We start from the raw sequence: 21,312 nt of genomic DNA on the forward strand, positions 1-21,312 counted from the left end.
TTTGGGACCAAGATATCTCTGATATAATTAAGAAGACAGTGACCAATATGATCAGATATCAATTGATCAGATCACGCGACGTCCCTCGGCCAATCAGCTACTACTGGAACATCAACCAGGGAATACAAAATTTGTCTCGTATTATTAAGAGAATATTCGAGGTAAATTTATATAGACTGAACATATGGTGACAAGTTAGGCCTAGTGTGATAGTATGTCCAGGGCCGGATCTTGAATCCTGCGAACTACGCGTTCGCAGGAGGCGGCAAGTGAAAAGAGCGCAAAACTGGAAAATGAATTTTGTTTTAAATGTCAATATTTATTAGAGAAAATATTGTGATGAAAAATTTTCCAAATAGCTTCAAATAAGTATGATACAGACTGAGATACAGATAAAATACATCAAAAGGACAGTATGTCTAATCTTTGCGAGGTTGGCTGTGAAATACCCCTTTACAATTGAAATGGACTCATACATCACTGGGGCCTATGACACACTCACAAGTGATGCTAGTTTGAGGAAAATTTCCCGCGGAGTAGGGAGATTTAGGAAAGATTTTTTAAGAGAAAAAAAGTGATATTTTTCGAATATGAGATAAAATGTAGGGAAATTTAACTTTTCAATAGATATTATACTAAGCACTACGGCAGTACGACTGAAGACAGCGGCATTCTTTCCACAATGCCGCCATATGCACAAAATACAACAGACTTCATTCCTCTCCCAACAACACTTCTGCCACCTTGCTAGAGAATATCACTGCCAAATGTATTTAAAATTTGAATGGACCATCAAACAAAAGGAAGTCGTACGTATTGGTGTACATGTTGCTTGTCGATTGGCCAATAGTATCACAGTGGAAAGAAATGCCTTTAAGGGTGCTTGCCCTGTTATAAACAGTGTCCCCGCATAACATTTCGGTTGAACGATTACAGTTAAGGGTTGAAAAAAGTCAGCGTAAATGAAATGCACAGTATCGAAGTTCAATACTAGTTTTTTGTTGTCCATTGGTTCAGGGAAGGGAGTGAATACTAATATAAAACGGGCGATACAAGTGGGAATTTTCATGATTTCTTAGGGAAATTTTAACTTCAGTTCCTAATATCAGTGGCTCATAATCGCTGCCCGTTGCTTAATAATAATAATAATAATAATAATAATAATAATAATAATAATAATAATAATAATAATAATAATAATAATAATAAACTTTTACTTTACGTGCTGAGAACAGCTAAAACACTGCAAAATTACAGTTCTGTCTTACTCTACACTATTTTAGCACTATAATTTATAGTACTATTGATAAAATTATGATTACCTACTTAATATAATACTAAAAATACTGGCAGTGTAGTCTATGTCAATTAATAAAAACAATGACAAGTCTAAAATTAAAAGTAAAAATAAAAACTACTAAGTTACATTAAAAATTCTCTAATAATGTCTAATAGTAATCTATGATCAACTGAATCAAAAGCTTCACTCATGTCAATGTTATAACATCAATTTGTGATCTCCTTTTCATTGCATAGTAGGCAAAATCTGTTATTTCATAGAGGTTGGTTACAACTGATTTCTCTTTGTAAAAGCTATGCTACGATTCTTGCGATATACTTTTTACATTATAAAACAAATGTTTGTGAATGATGGTTTCAAAAATTTTAGAGAATGTTTAGAGAAAATGTAGAGTATATGTTGAATAAGGTTATTGGTCTGCAGTTGCTTGGATTTAACTTATCATTCCTCTTGTAAACCGGCACCACATACACTTGCTTCCATTTAGATGGGAATGACTGTGTTCTTAATGAGGTATTGTATATTTTTGACAAAACTGAAGGTATTTCTTTCGAGCATGCTTTAAGGATATAATTAAGAAAGTTCCCAGGTCCTAATGGCCGAAGTTTATCTATTACTTCAGCAACATTGTTCCCATATTGCTGGTATTTTATATTATTGCTGTTCAAATTACTAACTGAAGCACAATCTAGTGTATTAACTTTTAAATTAAAATTATTATAAAATACTTCTTTAAAAACTTTAGCAATTCGCTTTACTCATGTGACAGTAATCTGCTTTACTCCCTTGAACAAAATTCTATTTGGTACATTTTTGTCTTGGAGTTTTTAAAAATTAATCCAAAAATACACTTTGTTGCTACAAATACTATTTTCCAACTCCTCAAAATAACATTTCTTAAGTTTATTGTATATTCTTTTAACACTTTTTCTTAAAGCAGAATTTTTTTATAAACGACTAAATTACCAGTTGTTTTTTTTAAATAGAAAATATTTTGCTTTTTTATTAATTTATGCTTTTAATTATTTAGTAATCCAAGGAGCTTTATATTTCCTCTTTTTCGGTACATTTGCTTTCAGTATATTTTCCTAACAATCATTCACGAATACCGTACTGCTATTTACGTTTCCTGAAAACTTATCGACTTTCATCTCATTTTTAATGTCCTCGTATAACTGGTAGAACTTTACCCTTATATAGTCATATATCTCACCTTGAGCTTGAGTATTATCTACATTCAAGAAATTTAACTTTTTGTCAATCTGCCATTCGAATACGAAAAGAAGATGAAATCTATCTACTTTAACTAATGGATTCACGTCAAACCATATTGAACATTCAGTAATATTAGTGAAAACAAGATCTAATGCATTATACGCAGGCCCGTATATAGTTAAGTGCTATTCTGCGGTCAAGCACAGGGCGGCAGAATTTAGGAGCGGCAAAAGTTTGGATTTTTTAAAGATTTACAATAAAGTAATACAAAGTAGTGACCCGCAGAGTCCAGCGCTAGCGTGAGAAAATATAGTAATGTGTTTAATTCGCTCTAGTTACAGTAGTTACTAATTATCTAGTTTATCTGATTATTTTTTAAAGAAAATCATCCTCTCCCATCCCCATTCCAACGAGTGAGAGAGGAAACATCATGGAAACTGATACCGTTAAACTCAGCTACCTCGAAAACTATGAATTCAACACTGATATCTGTCGTTTTCTAGTACTTTTAAAATCTCGCTCCCTCCCTGGGGAGTGGAGTATGACCATGAAGTTGAATCGGGATAAAAGTGTCACTATTCATCTCAGCCACCCCAGAAACTATGAACTCTAATATTACTCATTTTTCGATTATTTTTGAATACCCCCATGTTATTCTTAAGTGGACTCTGCACCCTTATATCTCACAAGTAACATAGGGACCTAGAACAGGTCATTGGGATCATTTCTCTGAAACCTTTAAAACATATTACAATATTATGTTTCTATCTATTATAGTTGTCGAGTTGAAAAGCGCTACAGACACAGCTTAAGAATTAAGAGAATTCTTTTTGTCCGGACAGTAAATTAAAACCTACATGAATAAATTACATCCCAGTATTGAGAGAATGTCCCCAATGGATGAGTGATTAATCTCGTTGCCTTGTAATCATAGGGTCCCCGGTTTCTATTACCAATGGGGACACAAGAGGTTCGGATCCCAACTAAATCTGTAGGTCTCGTGGCAATGTTAAACTATCATGGGTTCACCTCGCCCAGGAACCTTCGAGTCAAACACCTATCTTCGGGCAAAACACGATATTATAATACTCATTGAGAGAATTTGGCCATTTAAAACTACATTGTAATTTTGTAACTTGTCATACCTAAACTGCTATTTAACAAGAGCTGGTATGTTTGCAGAATCACTGTTTTTTCCTTGTTTGAAACATAAGAATATGCGGGCAAATTATTTATAGCACAGGGGCGCACACTATATAAATACGGGCCTGATTATACGGTAAGTGAAAGTCATATAGTTAATTATACTGCTTTAAGCTAAACATAGACTCTAACTCTAACATCTCAGCTTTTGTTTTTAGATAGGAATGGATAGTTTTTACGATTCCATTACGCCAATCAATGTCTGTAGAACTGAAATCCCCAAGAAGCATCATATTCAAGTTTTACTCAATTAATAACGTATTCAGCCAACCACAATAATTTAAAAATTCTTTGAGTGGAAAATTAGGTAGAAGATAATGCAAACCTTTTCGCACTGGGGGATTATTCAGTATACATAACTTTGAACAATCACACCTAGGCTCGGAAACGGTACCTGTACTATGCCATACATTAATATTTTATTTACTAACATAATCACACCTTCACCTGTACTTTTATTTGTCAGTTAAAGGTTTCTATCTTTACGTATAACATTATCTTACTTAGTAATTCATTCAAAATTAATTTTGTCATGTTTAAACCAATTCCCGGATATGCATATTAAGTCATAATCAGTGCAATTAACTTCGTCAATATAACCTAAATAAAATCTTAATGCTCACTTCGTTAATGTCTATTAGTCCATTTGTTATTCGTCAACGTTTTCGTTTTATCCTGAGCGGTTTCGTTTATTATTATTATTATTATTATTATTTGTGATATATGATATGAGTTTACAATGATATTTTGTTTTTCATGTAATAAAACTTTATGGTTTACAAACACCGTGTGGGTGGGTTTTCTTGGAGTTCTCCCGTTTCCTCCTACTTTCTTCATTCCACCGTTTCATTCATTTCTCATTCACCGTCTCGTTTAGCCTAGCCATGGAACGTAAAAGTTAAAGACTTCATTTCATTTCATGTAATAGTAATGGGCAATGATAAAAACCCATTTTATCGGAAAAGGAAACTAGGAAACTTGAAAGATGAGTGGCAAACAAAGTCTCTAAAAGGTTTGTTTCGACTTTTGAGAATGATAATCATACAAACGTTGAGGTGAGTTTGTTGTCAATACCAGTTACTGTTAACGAAGCATTTGCAAGTCGACAAACTTTTCAAACTGTAAGTTTAGTTTACTTCACTGCAGTAATTTAATTGTTAAATTAAAATGGAATGGATACGGCCTCTTTGGTTACGGGTCTAAGTTAATTTTTACTTATTTCGAAATTTGTTTCAATACTATTAGTTTTCATGCAGTATATGTGTATATAACACGAAAGAGTAACTGTAATCAAAATCGTAACTGTAATCCAAAGGTCATTAGGGCTATAAGTAACACATTTTTCCCAAAACTCTCACTGTCAATCACAGCAGCAAACTCATATGCTCGTTGCATTATACGAGTGTAAAAATTATTAACAATCCATTCTCTTGTATTAAATTTATATATAGATGGAACGATATTTTTAAACATTTGGTAATAGTCCTAATGCGAAGTAGAGTTTTGATTATTAGTTACTTGTGTTCAGGGGACTCCAAAGAGAGAGGGAGAAGAGTGTCCGCAAATCTTCAAACCCCAAAGAGAAATGTTGTGTGCGCCACTCCTTGTATTTACATTGTGTTACGCATTGCCTGATTTCGAACGTCTATGGCGGAAAGAGATATGAAAGAACTGAATTGTTTTATAGGTGCAAGAAGCCCTGAAAGGATTTTTGCGGGGGCGGGGCCTGATTTTGAAGTTCCGCCACATAATTGAAGACAAATATCAATTCAGGGACACACTTTTGATATTTGTTGTGTATTAAACAAGTTCAGCTAAAATTAAAGAATTATTTGAGATGAACTATAGCTCAAGACAGATTAAATGGACTGGGTCTGATGGCCATTAAAAATGACATAATCAATGAAATGTCTACAGAAGCTTTAAGAAGATATTTTGCCCAATTGAAAGCCAGAAAAGTATCTTTACAATATGAACTTTTCATAAACAAAGAAACCAAAAAATTAAGCTAATTACCATAATCGTATCACTAGACACTATTATATAAATATAGTTTTAATGAAGCATAAGAGCATACCGGTTTCTCAGAATCAAACCTGTGTTAATGTTAGACTTGAAGCTCGTGACTTTTATTCTGTTTCGACTTTTATGTTTCAATTCTACTTGTCAAAATGTATCTTAAATAAATATCTTAGTTGTGTCTTCTGCTTATTTAATAAAATACGCTATTAATTATTAAAATTGGAACTTTGTTCAGTTTTCATTCACAGTCAATTAGTGATAATTTCGCCATTTGTCGTTAATATTCTCAGGGAGACTACAGATATTGAAAAAGATTGCAACTGTAACAATTACTTGATTTTTTTCTTGATCAATTAGAACTTTCTAACATATAACTCTTTTATTATCACTGAAGTAGGGGCACCTAAATATTGTTTGCTTACACTTAAGAAATGTATAGAACCGGCTCTAAATGTCGACATAGTCTTCTCAACTCTGGTTTGGTGGAAAGCATGATAACTTCCCATAAACTTTCCTTTCATTCTTACTTCATTTGATTCCTTGTATTAATGCCCTTATCAACACGTAAGTGTACTGTAGTGTGTTCGTATTATCGTCCAAATGCTGAATTTAATCTTACTACATGAAATGTCTATTCTATTCTATTCTATTCATCTCCCTCGCGGGAGATTTTATAATTAAAAGTCACAGCACTAAGGCCAAGTTGACTGCTTCACTAGAATTGTTTTAAATATTTTTGTTGTTATTATAATTGTAGAAGATGGCCCGTTCCAAAATGGACGAATTGGCCTGTTTTAAATAGTTTTGTTTCCACACTAGTTTGTGAATTAACAAGGAAGGCAGAAGCGTAGAACATACAAAAAATTATGTAAATCACTATAAAAATTGTAATGCACTAAATTATGTCCAAAATTGAAATTGTTGTTAAAAATGAAGTTGAAATAATTGAAGAGCATGTCGCTCCATTGTGTAAAACATTCTACGCCATCTTGCAACTGATGAAATGTCTCTTAACGTTATTTAATAATAATCACAAGTAAGAAACCTTTGTTAAATGAAGATGAAATCTTAAATGTGCATTGCCATAGTTTCACTGTCTTTTAAAATTTTACAATAAGATTTTCAAGATCACTTAAATTTTTGGGCAGTTCATTGTAATTAATTTGTAAAACATCGTATGTTATAAAAGGGTAATGTAAAGTAGAATCAACCTGAATATTGTATCATTTATTTATAGTCTTAAATATACAAATATTGGTCTTTTAGTAATACAGTGAAAACAATTCTCAGAACCCAGGATCAACAAACGAATCAAGGAGGCGTCATTTTCATAGTTCTCACCTTAATCGTCAGTTTTAGATTTAATCCAATCTACATATCTGTGTACAGGTGTGTATAACATTGGATACCGGTCTACTCCACATACTTTAGCAGGATGAAACCTGGAAGTAATACCAACAAGATGGCCATTGCAAGTCAAAGGACTTCCAGAATCTCCCTGAAAAAAAAATAGTGGGTTCTGTAAATTAGAGAATTAATTATTATAAATTACTTTTCAGATTGTGAGGATAAACAACCACCACTACAGCATTGTTTATTTTCATGCATCATGATATAATTGTGTATCATAGAAAGTACTGCACAAAACAGAATCTGTCCACTTGAAATTAGGTTTGAAAGAGGGCTGTGTCTTAGAAATTGAAACCAGTATAATTTTTGCATTGGTTTTCTATAAATTCAGGATTTGGTCTGTCCAGCTACTCGTATAAATAGTTTTGTTAGTTCCATAAATCAATATCTGTCATTACCATAACTTTGAAATTCTGAAAGTGATCTACTGTTAATATTGATATTTAAAAATGTATTTTTAATATTGAATGAAATGCTTGGCTCCCAATATACATACTTCAATTACAAAAAATCTACGACGGCTGCAAGTTACAAATCTATCTCTGTACATAGATTGTGTACAAAAGCATATCCATCCCATTCTTAGCGTATGGAGAAATAAGAATCTTATTACACCAATTACAACTGCGAAAACATAATGTTTCTAGTCTATTCAATATTTATTCAATGGTAGTTGAAGTTGCAATGTCACCCGGTCATTCTCATTAGACTAAAGGAAATGTGCTAAATGAATTGAATGATAAAGAAATTAGTTGGATGAAAAGTGCGACTGGAAGGAAGGTAAAATCGTAAGATTACCCATATATGTGTTGTTCACTACAAGACTCATATAACGGAATCCAGGATAAAACCATACATATAAAACACTCCACTTTTTATGTATTTGAGAACTTTATATACAATTTCAAAAGTTTGTTCTATGAGATCTCCCATAAGTTTTCACACGTTCCCTCTTATTGTTTTAGAAGCCATTATGGGAAGGTGTGGATCAACGGTAGAGCGAGTACCTCTGGTGTGTAGGGTCGTTGTTCGATTCCAACTCGGTTCTGTGGATTTTGCGTTCGATAAACACTATATTCGTGGGTTTTCTTTGGGTCATTCCTTTCCTCTAACTTTCTTTATTCCACCATTACGAGTATTATAATCAGTCTCTCATAGCCTCGGACACATTATGTGATCTTAAATTCAGAAAAATATGTTTTATCTTAACTCTTTAAATTAGCTTTTTAATTGCGAGTCGTAAAATTCATATTGTGAGTCAGCACGCAATGGAAGAATTTGTAGATTTTTTGTTGCAAACGTTTCTTCTTAAGAAATGCATATCTCATGCTCTGCATTATACAACTATAAGAAACATTTAACAACGCAAAATTAAGTGTTCAGCATAAATTAGAAGTTTAGAACTAAAACGTGTGGTCATTGTGTGAGATAGCTAAAAAGCCGACTAAACGATACGTTTTAGAATCAGGAAAGCCCTTCATTGTTCATTACTGTTAAGTTCAAAATTTCACATGTGAATTAACAGCAAAGAACTATTGGAATGTAGTTTTTATATTTCTATATTACAATGTCGCTTTGGTGTACCTCGCATTAATCTTGATCAACTCAAACCCACGCTGATCCTATGGTTCAGACATGTCTACAGGATTGCTACGCTAGTTCTTTTAGTTCACTTCGCAAATGCTCCAGTGTCGTGGTGCGATATTCATGAGGTCTCAATTTTTAGAATGTTTATTGTCGTGCTCGCCATTAATGAGCAATAAATTAACTTACAGTGTATATCCGGATTAACGCGCTCGTAGAAAGCATAAATCAGATATGAATGAGAACGAACCTCAACTTGCAGACGGTGGATAGAACAAGTATCGTGATTTCTGTCATTTCTAACTTCTTGGAGTAAACATAGATGTCACGATAGTACTTAGAGATTTTAACCATCCTGATGAAACTAAGAACCTATCCATTTTTATTAATTAGAAAGTTAATAATTATAGTACCAAACTTGTTGAAGATAGAGGGATACTACGTAATGGCACTGTTTTCTAGTAGAAGCGGCAGACGAAAACAAATTCAGTATCTATTGAAATTGAAAAATATTAAATCATTTCGCTCCTCAGTAATGCCTAATCATCTACTTTACGTCAGTCAGGAAGTTATTTCATATTGAGATCTTTGAAATGTTAGAGAAGAGCAAATTAAATTCCAGTTATGGCGAACATGTGGACGCAGCACGTTTAAAAGCAAGAAATAAGATGAGCATCTTAATACGCAGTTACTGATATGGACCACCGGAACTGTCAATGACTGCTGGTTATGTATACTTTCCGGGACTGTCACTGGTGTAAACTTTGAGTCTACATACTCCACCAAAATTAATCAAGGATGGATACTACCATATGTAAGTCCATCCCCATATCTCTAGTTATTTTCACTGTCTTAAGTGTGGCATTTCAGGAACACTAGCCCATCTTGAAACCCGGTATCTGCTCTGAGTGCGTACTACAGTGGCGCAAACTTTTCTGCATTGCAAATCATGGTGCGGACAAACTACCGACTGTAAATCTTACCCTGTGAACTGCAAGGGTGAACATTGGGTATTATGGAAGGACCATCTAGATTTTCCTCGAGAGAAACATATCTGGAAGCTCATGGATTTGAAGAACATATACACTGCCGAATTAAAGGCAACATTACAAACTCGCTCCCTGTCCTACTTGTCTTCATTACTGCTATCGGTTAACTCTGTCTCAATGGGCATCTGATGTTAATCCCAATCTGAGTTTGCTATATTTAGGAAATACAAACCGAAGCCCTCGGCTACTGCTTCTCAAAACCCCACATGTTATTGATAGTGGTGCCCTCAAGTTAACGCCACCAGAAACAATACCTCCCCATACTTTGTTCGCAATAAACTAACACGGTACACAGTGGACCAAAAGTAGGTATACAGACCAGCATTGATCAACTATGACATTTTAATTTATTACGATAATGAATTTGTTTGTTTTGGTTTGTTACGCGCTTAAGGTATAAATGAAAAGAAATTGAGAACAGATAAGAAAGAAACTAAGTCTATACCTGTATGGATAACAATAAGTGAATGATATAACGGTCATGACCGATCAGTACAGGACTGTATACCTACTTTTGGGCCACTCCGTATATGTTTCTCTTCTTAACAATAGCATTTTATTTCAATGTGAGCCGAAACCTCAGGCAAATTCACTGAAATCTTATATAACGTGAGACTAAGTAAATGATAATAGCTAGACGGTAAACGGTTCACGTAGAAGATTCATCTTAAAAGTTATTATTTTCAGGTATGGTTCTTCTTTGATGGAGAACTAATGGTTTTAAGAGTCACATTAAGAAATTCAACAACCAGATTTCTGACCAATCATCAGTAGCTTTGTTTCATGGAAACTAATTTTCAAACTATAGAGTCATCTACTTTATTTAGTTATACAATTTATAGATTTCATAAACACATTGATTGTTGTACTATTAGAGACATCGTCACCGCTGTATTAAATAATTTTCATTATCGATACATTAATAGATTGAAAGCAAATGTTCTAGGAAATATCTTCACTTGCTTGACCACCATGTTCTCATTATGCATCCCTCGTTCTAAAGTCTTGCTACAGCTGAAAAAAGGTCAGTACACTGCCTTCAACTCTACTGTCACTGTGTGGTCCACCCAAAGTTATGAACGTGACATTCATGAATCTACATTTATTGATTAAAGTAGGATATAGGTCTTCACCGATTATAATCCAATTAAGAGTTTCACTAGGCCCAGTATAAATGTATGTATCGGTACCACCTTGTGTAGTGTACTTCTTGCAATTTACTTGTCATGGAGAGATTATCCAGATCTCCGTAGACGTTATTGTTTCCCTATTATAATTATAATCTATTAACAACCGATTTATCTCCTTCAGCTTCAAGTATGGTGATTTACCATCGTTTCTCGAGTTTAGAAAACTTGAACTGCTGATACATTTTCTACAGAACGCAATTTGAGCAAACTATTATTGATGTTGCTGTTACAGAATCCGTAAAATTCAATTGTGGTCTACAAAAGTCCGTAACGAAATCCTGGTTCCTCATGATGTTTTTGCCCCTTTCTGTCTTTATCAAACTACCAAAAACCTTCAAAAACCTTCGTGTCCGCTCCCTCTTTAAACTTTCTTAGCGCCAAGGCTGAACGAATTTTCTTGTCCCCCATTAATCTGATAACTTTGTCACATTGCGTCGGGTTTTCATTTGTCATATTACGAGTCCTAGTATGGCTGCTTTCACGGTAGATAGGGTTCTGGAGACTAACTTCATGACAATAACCAACATTCTGGACCGACGGTATCTCTCTGATTCTATACTTATATCAAGTGAAAAAGCGAATTTTTCGTAACGAAAACAATCTTTATTCCATAACTGTAGTTTGAGTCTAATTTACTACCATTATACAATAATGTCATTGGAATGTTACGCAATCGATTTTGCGATGATGAACTTCCATTATTGCAGTTGTTTAATTATGCTCAGAAGCAATTTTCAGCTAGAGTTACATGATATTCTGGTCATGTAAATCTTGAAATTAGAGAAAGTCTTATTTTGTGCCAGGATTGCACTCATTTTTTGTATCCGCAACCAGTTTAAGCATATAGTGCGCTCGGCGTAGAACCTGGCGTCAAACTCTTCCTTGAGCAAATTTAATTGTGGCTTTTAATCTTTTTGACTTAATACGGATATCTTGTTCATCTAGAAAGACGGGTTTAAGAAGCTTCTTCATGTTGAGCATCCCTTGAGTTGGAGATGTGTGTATTGGAACAACCTTAGACTGTGATCTTCATGGCCGTATGGAATATTTCATTTTAAAAATCTGGACAAACGTCTTTCTTCAGTGCAAGATTCTCAGAAATATTTCTACAAAAGATGTGTTCCCCGTGATTAGTGTTATATTGTTTACTGTCCGCACTAACATTGCTTCTTTTTTCGCAGATTTACACTCATGTCTAGCGTTTACATTATGTTGACGACTTTGTTATTTATTGTCTTCGCGGTATTTCTTGAACTTCTTCAACTTACGTTAAACATCCTCCTTGGTAATCAAAGCAGGTAGACTTTTAAGTTTGTAGTCTAAATGTCAGTGTAGACTCTTCTGTTGCCTTCTCTCTTGACTCTTTTGCATGGATCGTCTTGTTTGTACTTGTCTCTAATATGATAGTACTATCCAATTTCTGGTTTTGGCCTATTAACATCTATCGTGGACACCGATTATTAGTACTTATGACTCCGACCTCAAAGTTGAAAGATATGGTCTCATACAAAGCACCGAGATGAATTGGTCTTGGCGTGCTTTGGTATTGAAAAGTCATCTCATATAATCTTATTTTAACGCGTAAAGACAACTGTCGTAATGTTAAGATTGTATCGATAAGATTGTATGTACATTCAAATACTGTAGAGTGTCTCCGCTACTCTGATCTCAGAGAACGTTTAGGACTGTCTAAATTGCTTAATCATATTCTAGTTCAAAATCCGTGTTTTGGTTTAATTCGAGCAATTAAATAGACATCATTATCTGAGTCTTTTCTGTTTGTCAGTAGCTTTTATTGTCTATTTTTATTGTGTATTACTCTTTTTGTTTGTAATTTTTCTTGTTATATCCACTCTGTTTTGATATATATTATTTTAGTTTTATTTTGATCTATGTTTTAAAGTTTATTGCTTCTTTGTGCTATTCCAGAATTTCGTTCATCTTGTGTTAAAGTGCTTGAGAAGTCACGTTTTGAACATTGGTTTTATTTTTGAAGTTATTTTCTGAGAAGCCTGTATCATCCTTAGTCTTAGTCTTAGTCCTCCCATCTGCGCCTAGATATTCTTAATAGTCGTTTTCCGATTGGTCTTCCAGTCAAGACTTTGAAAGCGTTTCTACTTTCTTCCATTCTAGCTACACGACCTGCCCACCTAAGCCTCCTAGACTTGGTGACCGTAACAATGTCTGGTGAACCGTATAAATTATGTAGTTCCTCGTTATGAAATTTCCGACATTCCCCATTCGCGTTCTCTAGGATCCGAATAACCGTCTCAGGATCTGATTCTCAAATACTTTCAATCCATGTTCTTTCAGAGTAAGCAACCATGTTTCGCAACTATATAGAACAGCAGACATGATTATCGTTTTATATATTTTAAGTTTCAAATTCCTCGGCAGAATTCGCGAAGACAAGAGATTTTGAACTGAATAATAACATGAATTCCCTGCTTTTAGTCGACATTTAATTTCTTCGCGAATATGATTTTCGTCTGTTAATATTGATCCTAGATATTTGAAATAATCCACTTTATCAAAATAATTATTTACTATTTTAACGCATCTAAAATTTATAGTCCCGCCACACTTCCATGTATTTAGTTTTCTCTGCATTTACTTCTAAACCCATGTCCTTGCAAGCCTTTAATAAGACTTCTGCATTTCTTTCTATTGTTCTCCTGTCATCCCCTATTAAATTTACATCATCCGCATATGACATAACCTGGTGAATACCGTTCAACTGTAGGCCCTGGTTGTTCCCTTTGATTTTCCTTATTGTGTATTCCAGAACAAAGTGGAATAATAATAGTGACAACGCTTCTCCTTTTTTCAGGCCATTTTCGACGTGAAAGCTCGTGGACAAAAATGTTCTTACCCGGACTTTACTTTGGGATTCATTTAAACATATCTTAATCTAATTAGCTTTCTCGGTATTCCAAGTTCTGTAAGAACGTTGTATAATGTTTCTCTCCTAACCGAGTCATAAGCCTTTCTAAAATCAATAAATAATTTATGTGCCGGGTATTGTATCCCCACTTCTTTTCGAGTATTTGACGAATGGTAAATATTTGGTCGATAGTTGATCGATTTCGCCTAAATCTGCACTGATAATCTCCAATAATTTCATCTGCGTAGGAGGTCAATCTTGCTAATAGAATATTTGAAAGAATTTTATAGGAAGTTGACAGAAGAGAAATGCCTCGATAATTATTACAGTCAGTTTTGACGCCTTTCTTGTGAATTGAAACAATGATTGATTCTCTCCACTCTTGCGGTAATTCTTCCTTGTTCCAGATAGGGAGAATGAGTTTGTGTATTTTGTTCAACAATTTTTCGCCTCAAGCTAGAATGAACTCAGCCGAAATTCCATCTACACCCGGAGATGTGTGTTTCTTTAATTTCTTTATAGCGGTTTCTATTTCTATTCGGTTAGGTTTCACCATTAACAATGTGACCCTGTGGAACGAATTCCCGAAGTATAATACCTTTGAAATCGTAAAAACAAATCAGCATTGTCTTCTGATGTGACTTTTGGAAACTGGATTGTTTCGCTTTCCGAGAACCTGGGGACTTCCACGTACGTAGCAAGTTGGTGCTTTCTTTGAGGGTCGTACTTGAAGAAGCTAATTTTGTCACCAGTTACAATCGATTCCAGTTCTGTACTGTTCTGTCTGACTGTTTTAATCTGGTTCTTGCAACGTTCAACATGAACATGTTTCTGGTCATCAGTTACGGTGTGCGGTTCAAACAGAGCACAGACTTCCAATTCTTTAAACTCCTTGTCAAATTTTTGTAAATCATGTTTTTCGTCGTATTTAATTACTCTGCCATTATCTCACAGTTGAATTCGCATCATGAGCGATAATTTCACTCACTTGTTCTACCAACGAATAACGATTTTTCTTTTTCGGTGTGCCTGGTTTTGAGTCGTCTTCCAAGGATTCAGGACCATCTCGGAATATACCACTCAAACACAGGTATACGTGATAAACACTCATCACTGTACACTTGTTTTATCATTTCCGTGTAAATGTTTTACCTAGTTTGAAACAAAATTTAAAATTGGCTCTTCACTCCATCACGTTTTCCTGGTGAGTTGACACCAGATACACTCGCCTTTCTTGCTATAACTTGACATTCCATTAATCGGTTCTCATGATTGTGGCGTCGTGGAATTCGTTCCATAGTCGTTTAGTTGAGCAGATATCCAGCTTTCCGTTATGTGCTTCAATAGATGGAGCTAATGGTTATCTGTAAAGAAAAAAGTTCTGTTACTTTTCCGACATACTGTGAATGACAACAATACACTGTAACAAATTCCACATTGACGCCCAGGAGGGTTATGCTGTGCGTAGTGGAATTGAAAGGAGATAGTGCATTACAAGCTGCTGTCATCGAGAAGAACGATAGACTCAGCCTATATTTTCTATAATTGCCGCAAGTACACATAGTAATTCAACCCTAGACAACGGAATGCGTGTTGTATGCCTCACTGACAAATCCAGACTGCATACATCTTCAATGATATATCAGTCGTTGAGTGCATTTGGCTGGGAGAATTTAATGCATTCAATGTGTGGCCTGGACATGGCAGCGACAGATTATCATTTATTTGGGTGTCTACAGAGCTCTTCAATGGTGTTATTTTTAAAACAGGACTATGAACACTACGTGACACAATTTCTTTTATCATAAACCTCAGAAGTAATATAAGCTGGATTTACGTATTGCCGAAAAATTAGCAGAATATTATCCAGCAAAATAATGGGTATATGGCTTCATAATATTGTTTTCAAATAACTATAAATATCCTAATTTTTACCATCTAAGGCTCAAAACATTTTAGACAGCCTGATGTGTATACATACTCTTGTATAGACTGCTGGATGAAGATTTATACAACTCTTCTATACAACCATACACACGAAAAGATAGAGTACTCAACGTTATCAGCATATATAGACAAAATGATGCATATACTTTGCAATCATTTAGTCATATGGTAGGTTGATAACTCAAAATCAGAAGACAGATGCGTGCGACATTATCTTGATGGAGCCCACAAGATAAAGATCTGTACCAGAAATTGAGTTGGCACAGGCGTTACTAGTTTCCACGTAAAAGAATGTGAAGAGGAAAACAGGACTTAGCGAGTTTCCATTAAAAAAATATCGTCCTTATTATTGATTGACTTGTTTTTCTGTACCGGTAGTTATTTGGTATTAAAATGGCTGTATCTTTGTCCAAAGTAAAGTGCGTATCGCCAGTGATATTGCTTATGACCGTTGAACGCAAGTATTATCACAACAAATTGTTTCTTCGTTATTATGTTTCAGTATAGCAAATTACAATCTACTATAGCCTACATGTGGCAGATGTTTTGAACTTACTGGCTTAATTGAATAATTTATATTATCTTTGTTTACTTACCGGGCAAACAGCTTTTTTCTCACTGCTCGGTAATACACAAATATCTCCAGATTGAGCAGCAGGCCCTTCCCACAGAACAAGGCAGTCTTCCAGGCTGATAACTTTCACTTCAAGCTTTAATAAACAAGAAGACACACGACCTTCTTCCTAAAATATTGAAGAATAAAACAGATGAAAGTGATTATTATGAAGTTCATTTAATATTAGAAGACAAAATCTTACACTAGCTTTAAACTGTAAGGAAAGATGAATAGAAATATATAGAAGTATATAAAAATCAAATAAGTGAAGAAATTGTACTAGCTTAGCTTTAATTCTAACTTATGTACATGATGTTTGATATGTTATTGTATTGTTCTGATTCTAATATTTAAAAATTGTAACGTATATTAACCATGTTAATTAGTTATTTATTATCCGTATTTGTTTAATTAATCGTTATCCATAAATTGGAAATTGCTATTGTTAATTGTATTTTATTATTTCGTAACTATCGTTATTAATTTGTCAAGAATTAAATTATTAAAGCAATTGTACCTTTCCTCTGAAGAAATTGTACATATAATATTATAAATACTCATTGTATTAAACAATATTTAAAGGAATATAATATTGAAATTTGTAAAATTACAATTAAATCTCCTTATATAATTAATAAGTATAGAAAATCATTATATGTGAAAATAAAATGTAATAATATATACAGTATAATAATAACAACGTATGAGAACGTAAAATCGTACTATTATTCGAAGATAATTATCTTGATTCTTCACCGTCCCATTCACCGTTCGTTGCTGCAATGTTCGTCAATCGTTCATTCGCTTAATGCCTTGTTACTGTCTCTCCAATGACCATATTTCCAGAAAGACAAGATAATGTATGCGCTAAAACAAATCGGATTTTGTTCTACTGCATTCGAGATGTTTATAATATGTTCTAGTTATAAACCATTAAAAGTGAATGTTGTACTCAGATGTTAGTTTTGCTCGAATTGAATCACAAACGTTTCTTTTCTGAATTACGTATATAGGTCTGCTGATCATAATAGTGTATTGGGACTACGCTAATCTTTTTCTTCTTTCCATTTTCAGAAATTGAGTAAACCGAGGGACTTTTATACTAGATTTCCTTCACGAACAGAATATGTGAAATACTCTACGAGATCTTTTAACAAAATGGTGGGTAAACTATCTCACACAATATGTTTTTTGCAACTCGTTTTGTCATAGTATGTACCAAACAAAGTCCTAGTAATTCCCACAGAAAATCCCCTTTTTCACATAATGAAAGCTAATCAGTAAGTTGATTATTATTTCTTACTTTGTTTTTCGTTTACAATTTATCCCATGTTTTAATTTTTAAATGAAACCAAATGAATCTTATTCATGTTTATTTGCATTTCTCTCGAATCCCTGATTGTTGGGGACTTCACAAACTCTACAATTGCTTTCGACCTATTTATTAACAATTCAGGTTATAAATGCTTAGAGAAACATGAATTTCGAAAGTTCTAATCGTCAAATATATGCCATCTCTACTTCTCCAAATGGATGCCTGCCTGAAAGGAGTATTAGAGTCTATTGTAAATATATCCATGAATCAAACAGAATGGACACAAGCTAGTCTTCCAATTCGTTTCGGAGGTTTGAACATCCGCAGAGTCTCCGACCTCAGTCTTCCAGCTTTTGTTTCCTCTTGTTATGGGGTGAGTCCACTCATTTCCAACATTCTTAACATTCCCGTAGATGATGTGGCCATTCGTCACTTGGCAGAGGCAATTGACGTATGGAAGTTCTTACATGGAAAAGATATACCATCTACATTGGAAGTACAGAAAGGCTGAGATAAAATAATCTTAAAAGCAATCATTAAACAAGAGCTATTCTTGGATAATGTATTTGATATAGCTCGCTTTAAGGCCTTGCAGGAAAAAGAATCTGGCGCATGGTTGCAATCAATTCCATCGAGGAATATTGGAACTTTCATGGATAACAATTATTTTCGTCTTTGTATTGCTCTACGCTTTGGCATGAACATGTGTAAAAAAAAAATTACATGCATTTGTCGGGAGCAAGTCAATGAAAAGTGTTTGCATCCATTGAGCTGTCCCAAAAGCGCAGGCAGAGTGTCCCGTCACGTTGGATTAAATGATATCCTAAAGCGTGCTTCGGCCAGCATAGACGTGCCTTCAATTTTAGAACCATCAGGTTTATCAAGGGATGATGGGAAAAGACCAGATGGCATCACGTTAATGCCCTGGGAAAAAGGGCAATGTCTAGTATGGGATGCCCCTTGTGTTGATTCTTTTGCAGCTACTCATATCGTATCAACATCTAAGGAAGCTGGAAGTGCGACAAAAACAGCGTGCACACGAAAACATTTAAAATATACATGCTTAAAAGAAAACCATATTTTCATTCCCTTTGCTGTTGAAGAATGGATATTTTCAGCAAAGAGGCAAGGAATCTTGTGACACAAATTGGTTCACAGTTGGTTGTGAAAACAGGGGATCCGCGGAGCAAACAATTTTTAATACAGAGACTCAGTTTAGCCGCAAACAATTTTTAATACAGAGACTCACTTTAGCAATTCAGCGGGGAAACGCAACTTGTATTTTAAAATCATACCCCTCTGCTCCTATTATGGAAGAACTTTTTAATCTTAAATAGTTGTAGGGGACTTGAGGACGAAGATTGGCCTAGGTACCAAGAACATAAATTCTTTTAATCCAAATGATGTTCACTAGAATGAAGAGTAAGGTGTCATAAGATGGTGAAAGGGGATAGTAATGGTGAGATGTGAATTGAAACGCCATGGAGACCTCTCTTACTTAAAAGGAAAATACAGCCACGGATTCATGCTTTTGGTAAAATATGCCAACAAAGCAGCTTCTGACAAAATCGATAAAAAACAACTTATATTATTATTATAAGTAATATCTTTAAACACATTTTTTATTGTGGATCTGTTAAAAGAATTTAATTTTTTTATATATTTCTTAATCAGGTAAGATATAAACAACTTATGTAAATATTAAATATTCATTGCTCGAATAAAATAGTACTAACAACTAAAAAATAATAAAAAAATCGGAAATATATATTTGAGTTCAACGTATGACTTTCTGCAATGTACTCGTCAAGTTACAAAGTATCACTTTTCGTTAGGGCTTCGACAAACAAACTGTTCATCTTAACTATTTGAAAACATTGAAATAGAAAGATAGAAGTAAAGTTTATCACATTTAATTTTAAGTTGTACGTAATTTATTTATTTGAAACATCTGTCTTAAAAATAATCGGACTTGTGGCGCTAACAATTTAATTCTTTGCGAAACTACAAATTATATGGTGTCACCTACAAATATATAACCTTAATCCAACTTCTCCACCTACTTCTTTCACGCCTCTATCAACTATTTGAACGATTTCGCTTGGAGGTCCTGAGCTCCGTCACTGTGATCTTCTTTATGGACTCCATGCCTTCAAAATTATTCCCCTAAGTAATTTCTTTCATATTCGGGAACAAAAGATAATAAGATCTGAAGACTAGGGGAATATTTTACGACAGTGATTTTCTTCTCGCCTAGTAACTACCAAATTTAAGAGCATTGTTGAAATACGGCAATCCCACGATTTCTTCTACACACGTCTAGTCTCTTTTCGTGCCCTCAGTGAAGCAAATGCTGAAAAATTATCTTTGTAGTTGTCCGATTTGGTCTTCTGGCCATGTAATAACCACTCAGTGTAAACGATGCCCTGCACATCGAAGAAAATGATCATCACGATTTTGACTGTCTTCCTTTATTCACTGTCGGTGACGGAGAGCTTGTGTATGGATCTTCTATCATACTCAAATACTCACGTCTTACTACGAATGATGATTCAAGGAACTAAGTGTGAATTCATTTAGAAACATACAATGATCTCCTAACACTGCATGTGAAACTCCTTCTGAACATCCTTCAGAACCCTTAGAACCATTTTCCGATGGTTCTAATCTTCCCTGATGATCTTGCAAACACTGTCTTTCTTCATGCTCGGCTGATAGGTAATAATTTGAACAGTCAATCCATTATCACAACACAATTTTCTTATCCGTTCCATGTTAACGTCAATCATACTTGTTGAACTCTTCCCGCTCGTAGGCCATCTTTAACTTCGTCCACAACTTTCTTAACCTATTAGGCCACTCAAAACCATTGTATGTGACACGAAGTTCTCTTCATGCACTTGCAGAGGCATTGCGAAATACTATTGATGAAGTTCTCCCCATTTCAGAATCTTCAGGTTGGCTACTCCATGTTCCTCACTTCTCACAGCTGAACAATTTGCAAATATAACATTAAAAACATGAATGTCGCAGACAACTTATATTACACTCATACACTACCAAATACCATATTACATGATTGAACAATGAGAATATTCCCATGTCGCCCATAATCCACATAAAAGATCAATTCTAGATATTTTCAGACAAACCTTTATATTCTTAACATTTCGTGGAAAATTTAAACCAAATATACAAAACAGTGGCAACTTAATGGAAATTAATTTTTGAAGTACAAAAAGAGGACATGAATTAAAATGCAAGAAGAAACACATTTTTTCTAGCGTCACTTATATTGTAAGCATAAAAGTGTTCTTACGTACCAATAATAAAAAGAAACGTTTTTTGCAAATTGAATACATAATACTTACTGCTTTATAGAAGGTAGCATTGCTATTTTGTCGTACACAGTAACATTGGAGATAGCATTATAATGTTACTTGGATTTGCAAGGTTGCATTTTCACATTATAGCCTCTTAAAATATTCAGTGTTACATCATGAAACATAATAACGAAAATATTGAATTTGGAAACACAAGATTATGGATTGTATGATTTGAAAAGTCTCGATAACCA

The 21,312-nt window shown here is 34.3% G+C and overlaps 1 protein-coding gene across 1 annotated transcript in view; it reads right to left on the bottom strand.

The window, feature by feature from the left end:
* Positions 1-7,005: 7,005 nt before the first annotated feature.
* LOC145668019 (coagulation factor XI-like) overlaps positions 7,006-21,312 on the bottom strand; it is a 150,433-nt gene continuing 136,126 nt past the window's right edge. The window contains exons 6-7 of the mRNA XM_081735484.1: positions 16,401-16,547; positions 7,006-7,238 (exon numbers count right to left, since the gene is read on the bottom strand). Coding sequence (XP_081591610.1) covers positions 7,083-7,238; positions 16,401-16,547 — 303 coding nt within the window. The 3' untranslated portion in view covers positions 7,006-7,082. The remainder of the gene's footprint in view (positions 7,239-16,400; positions 16,548-21,312) is intronic.

Source organism: Thermobia domestica, chromosome 13 (genome assembly GCF_964235325.1).
Source record: "Thermobia domestica chromosome 13, izTheDome1.hap1.1, whole genome shotgun sequence".
NCBI classification, from domain to species: domain Eukaryota; kingdom Metazoa; phylum Arthropoda; class Insecta; order Zygentoma; family Lepismatidae; genus Thermobia; species Thermobia domestica.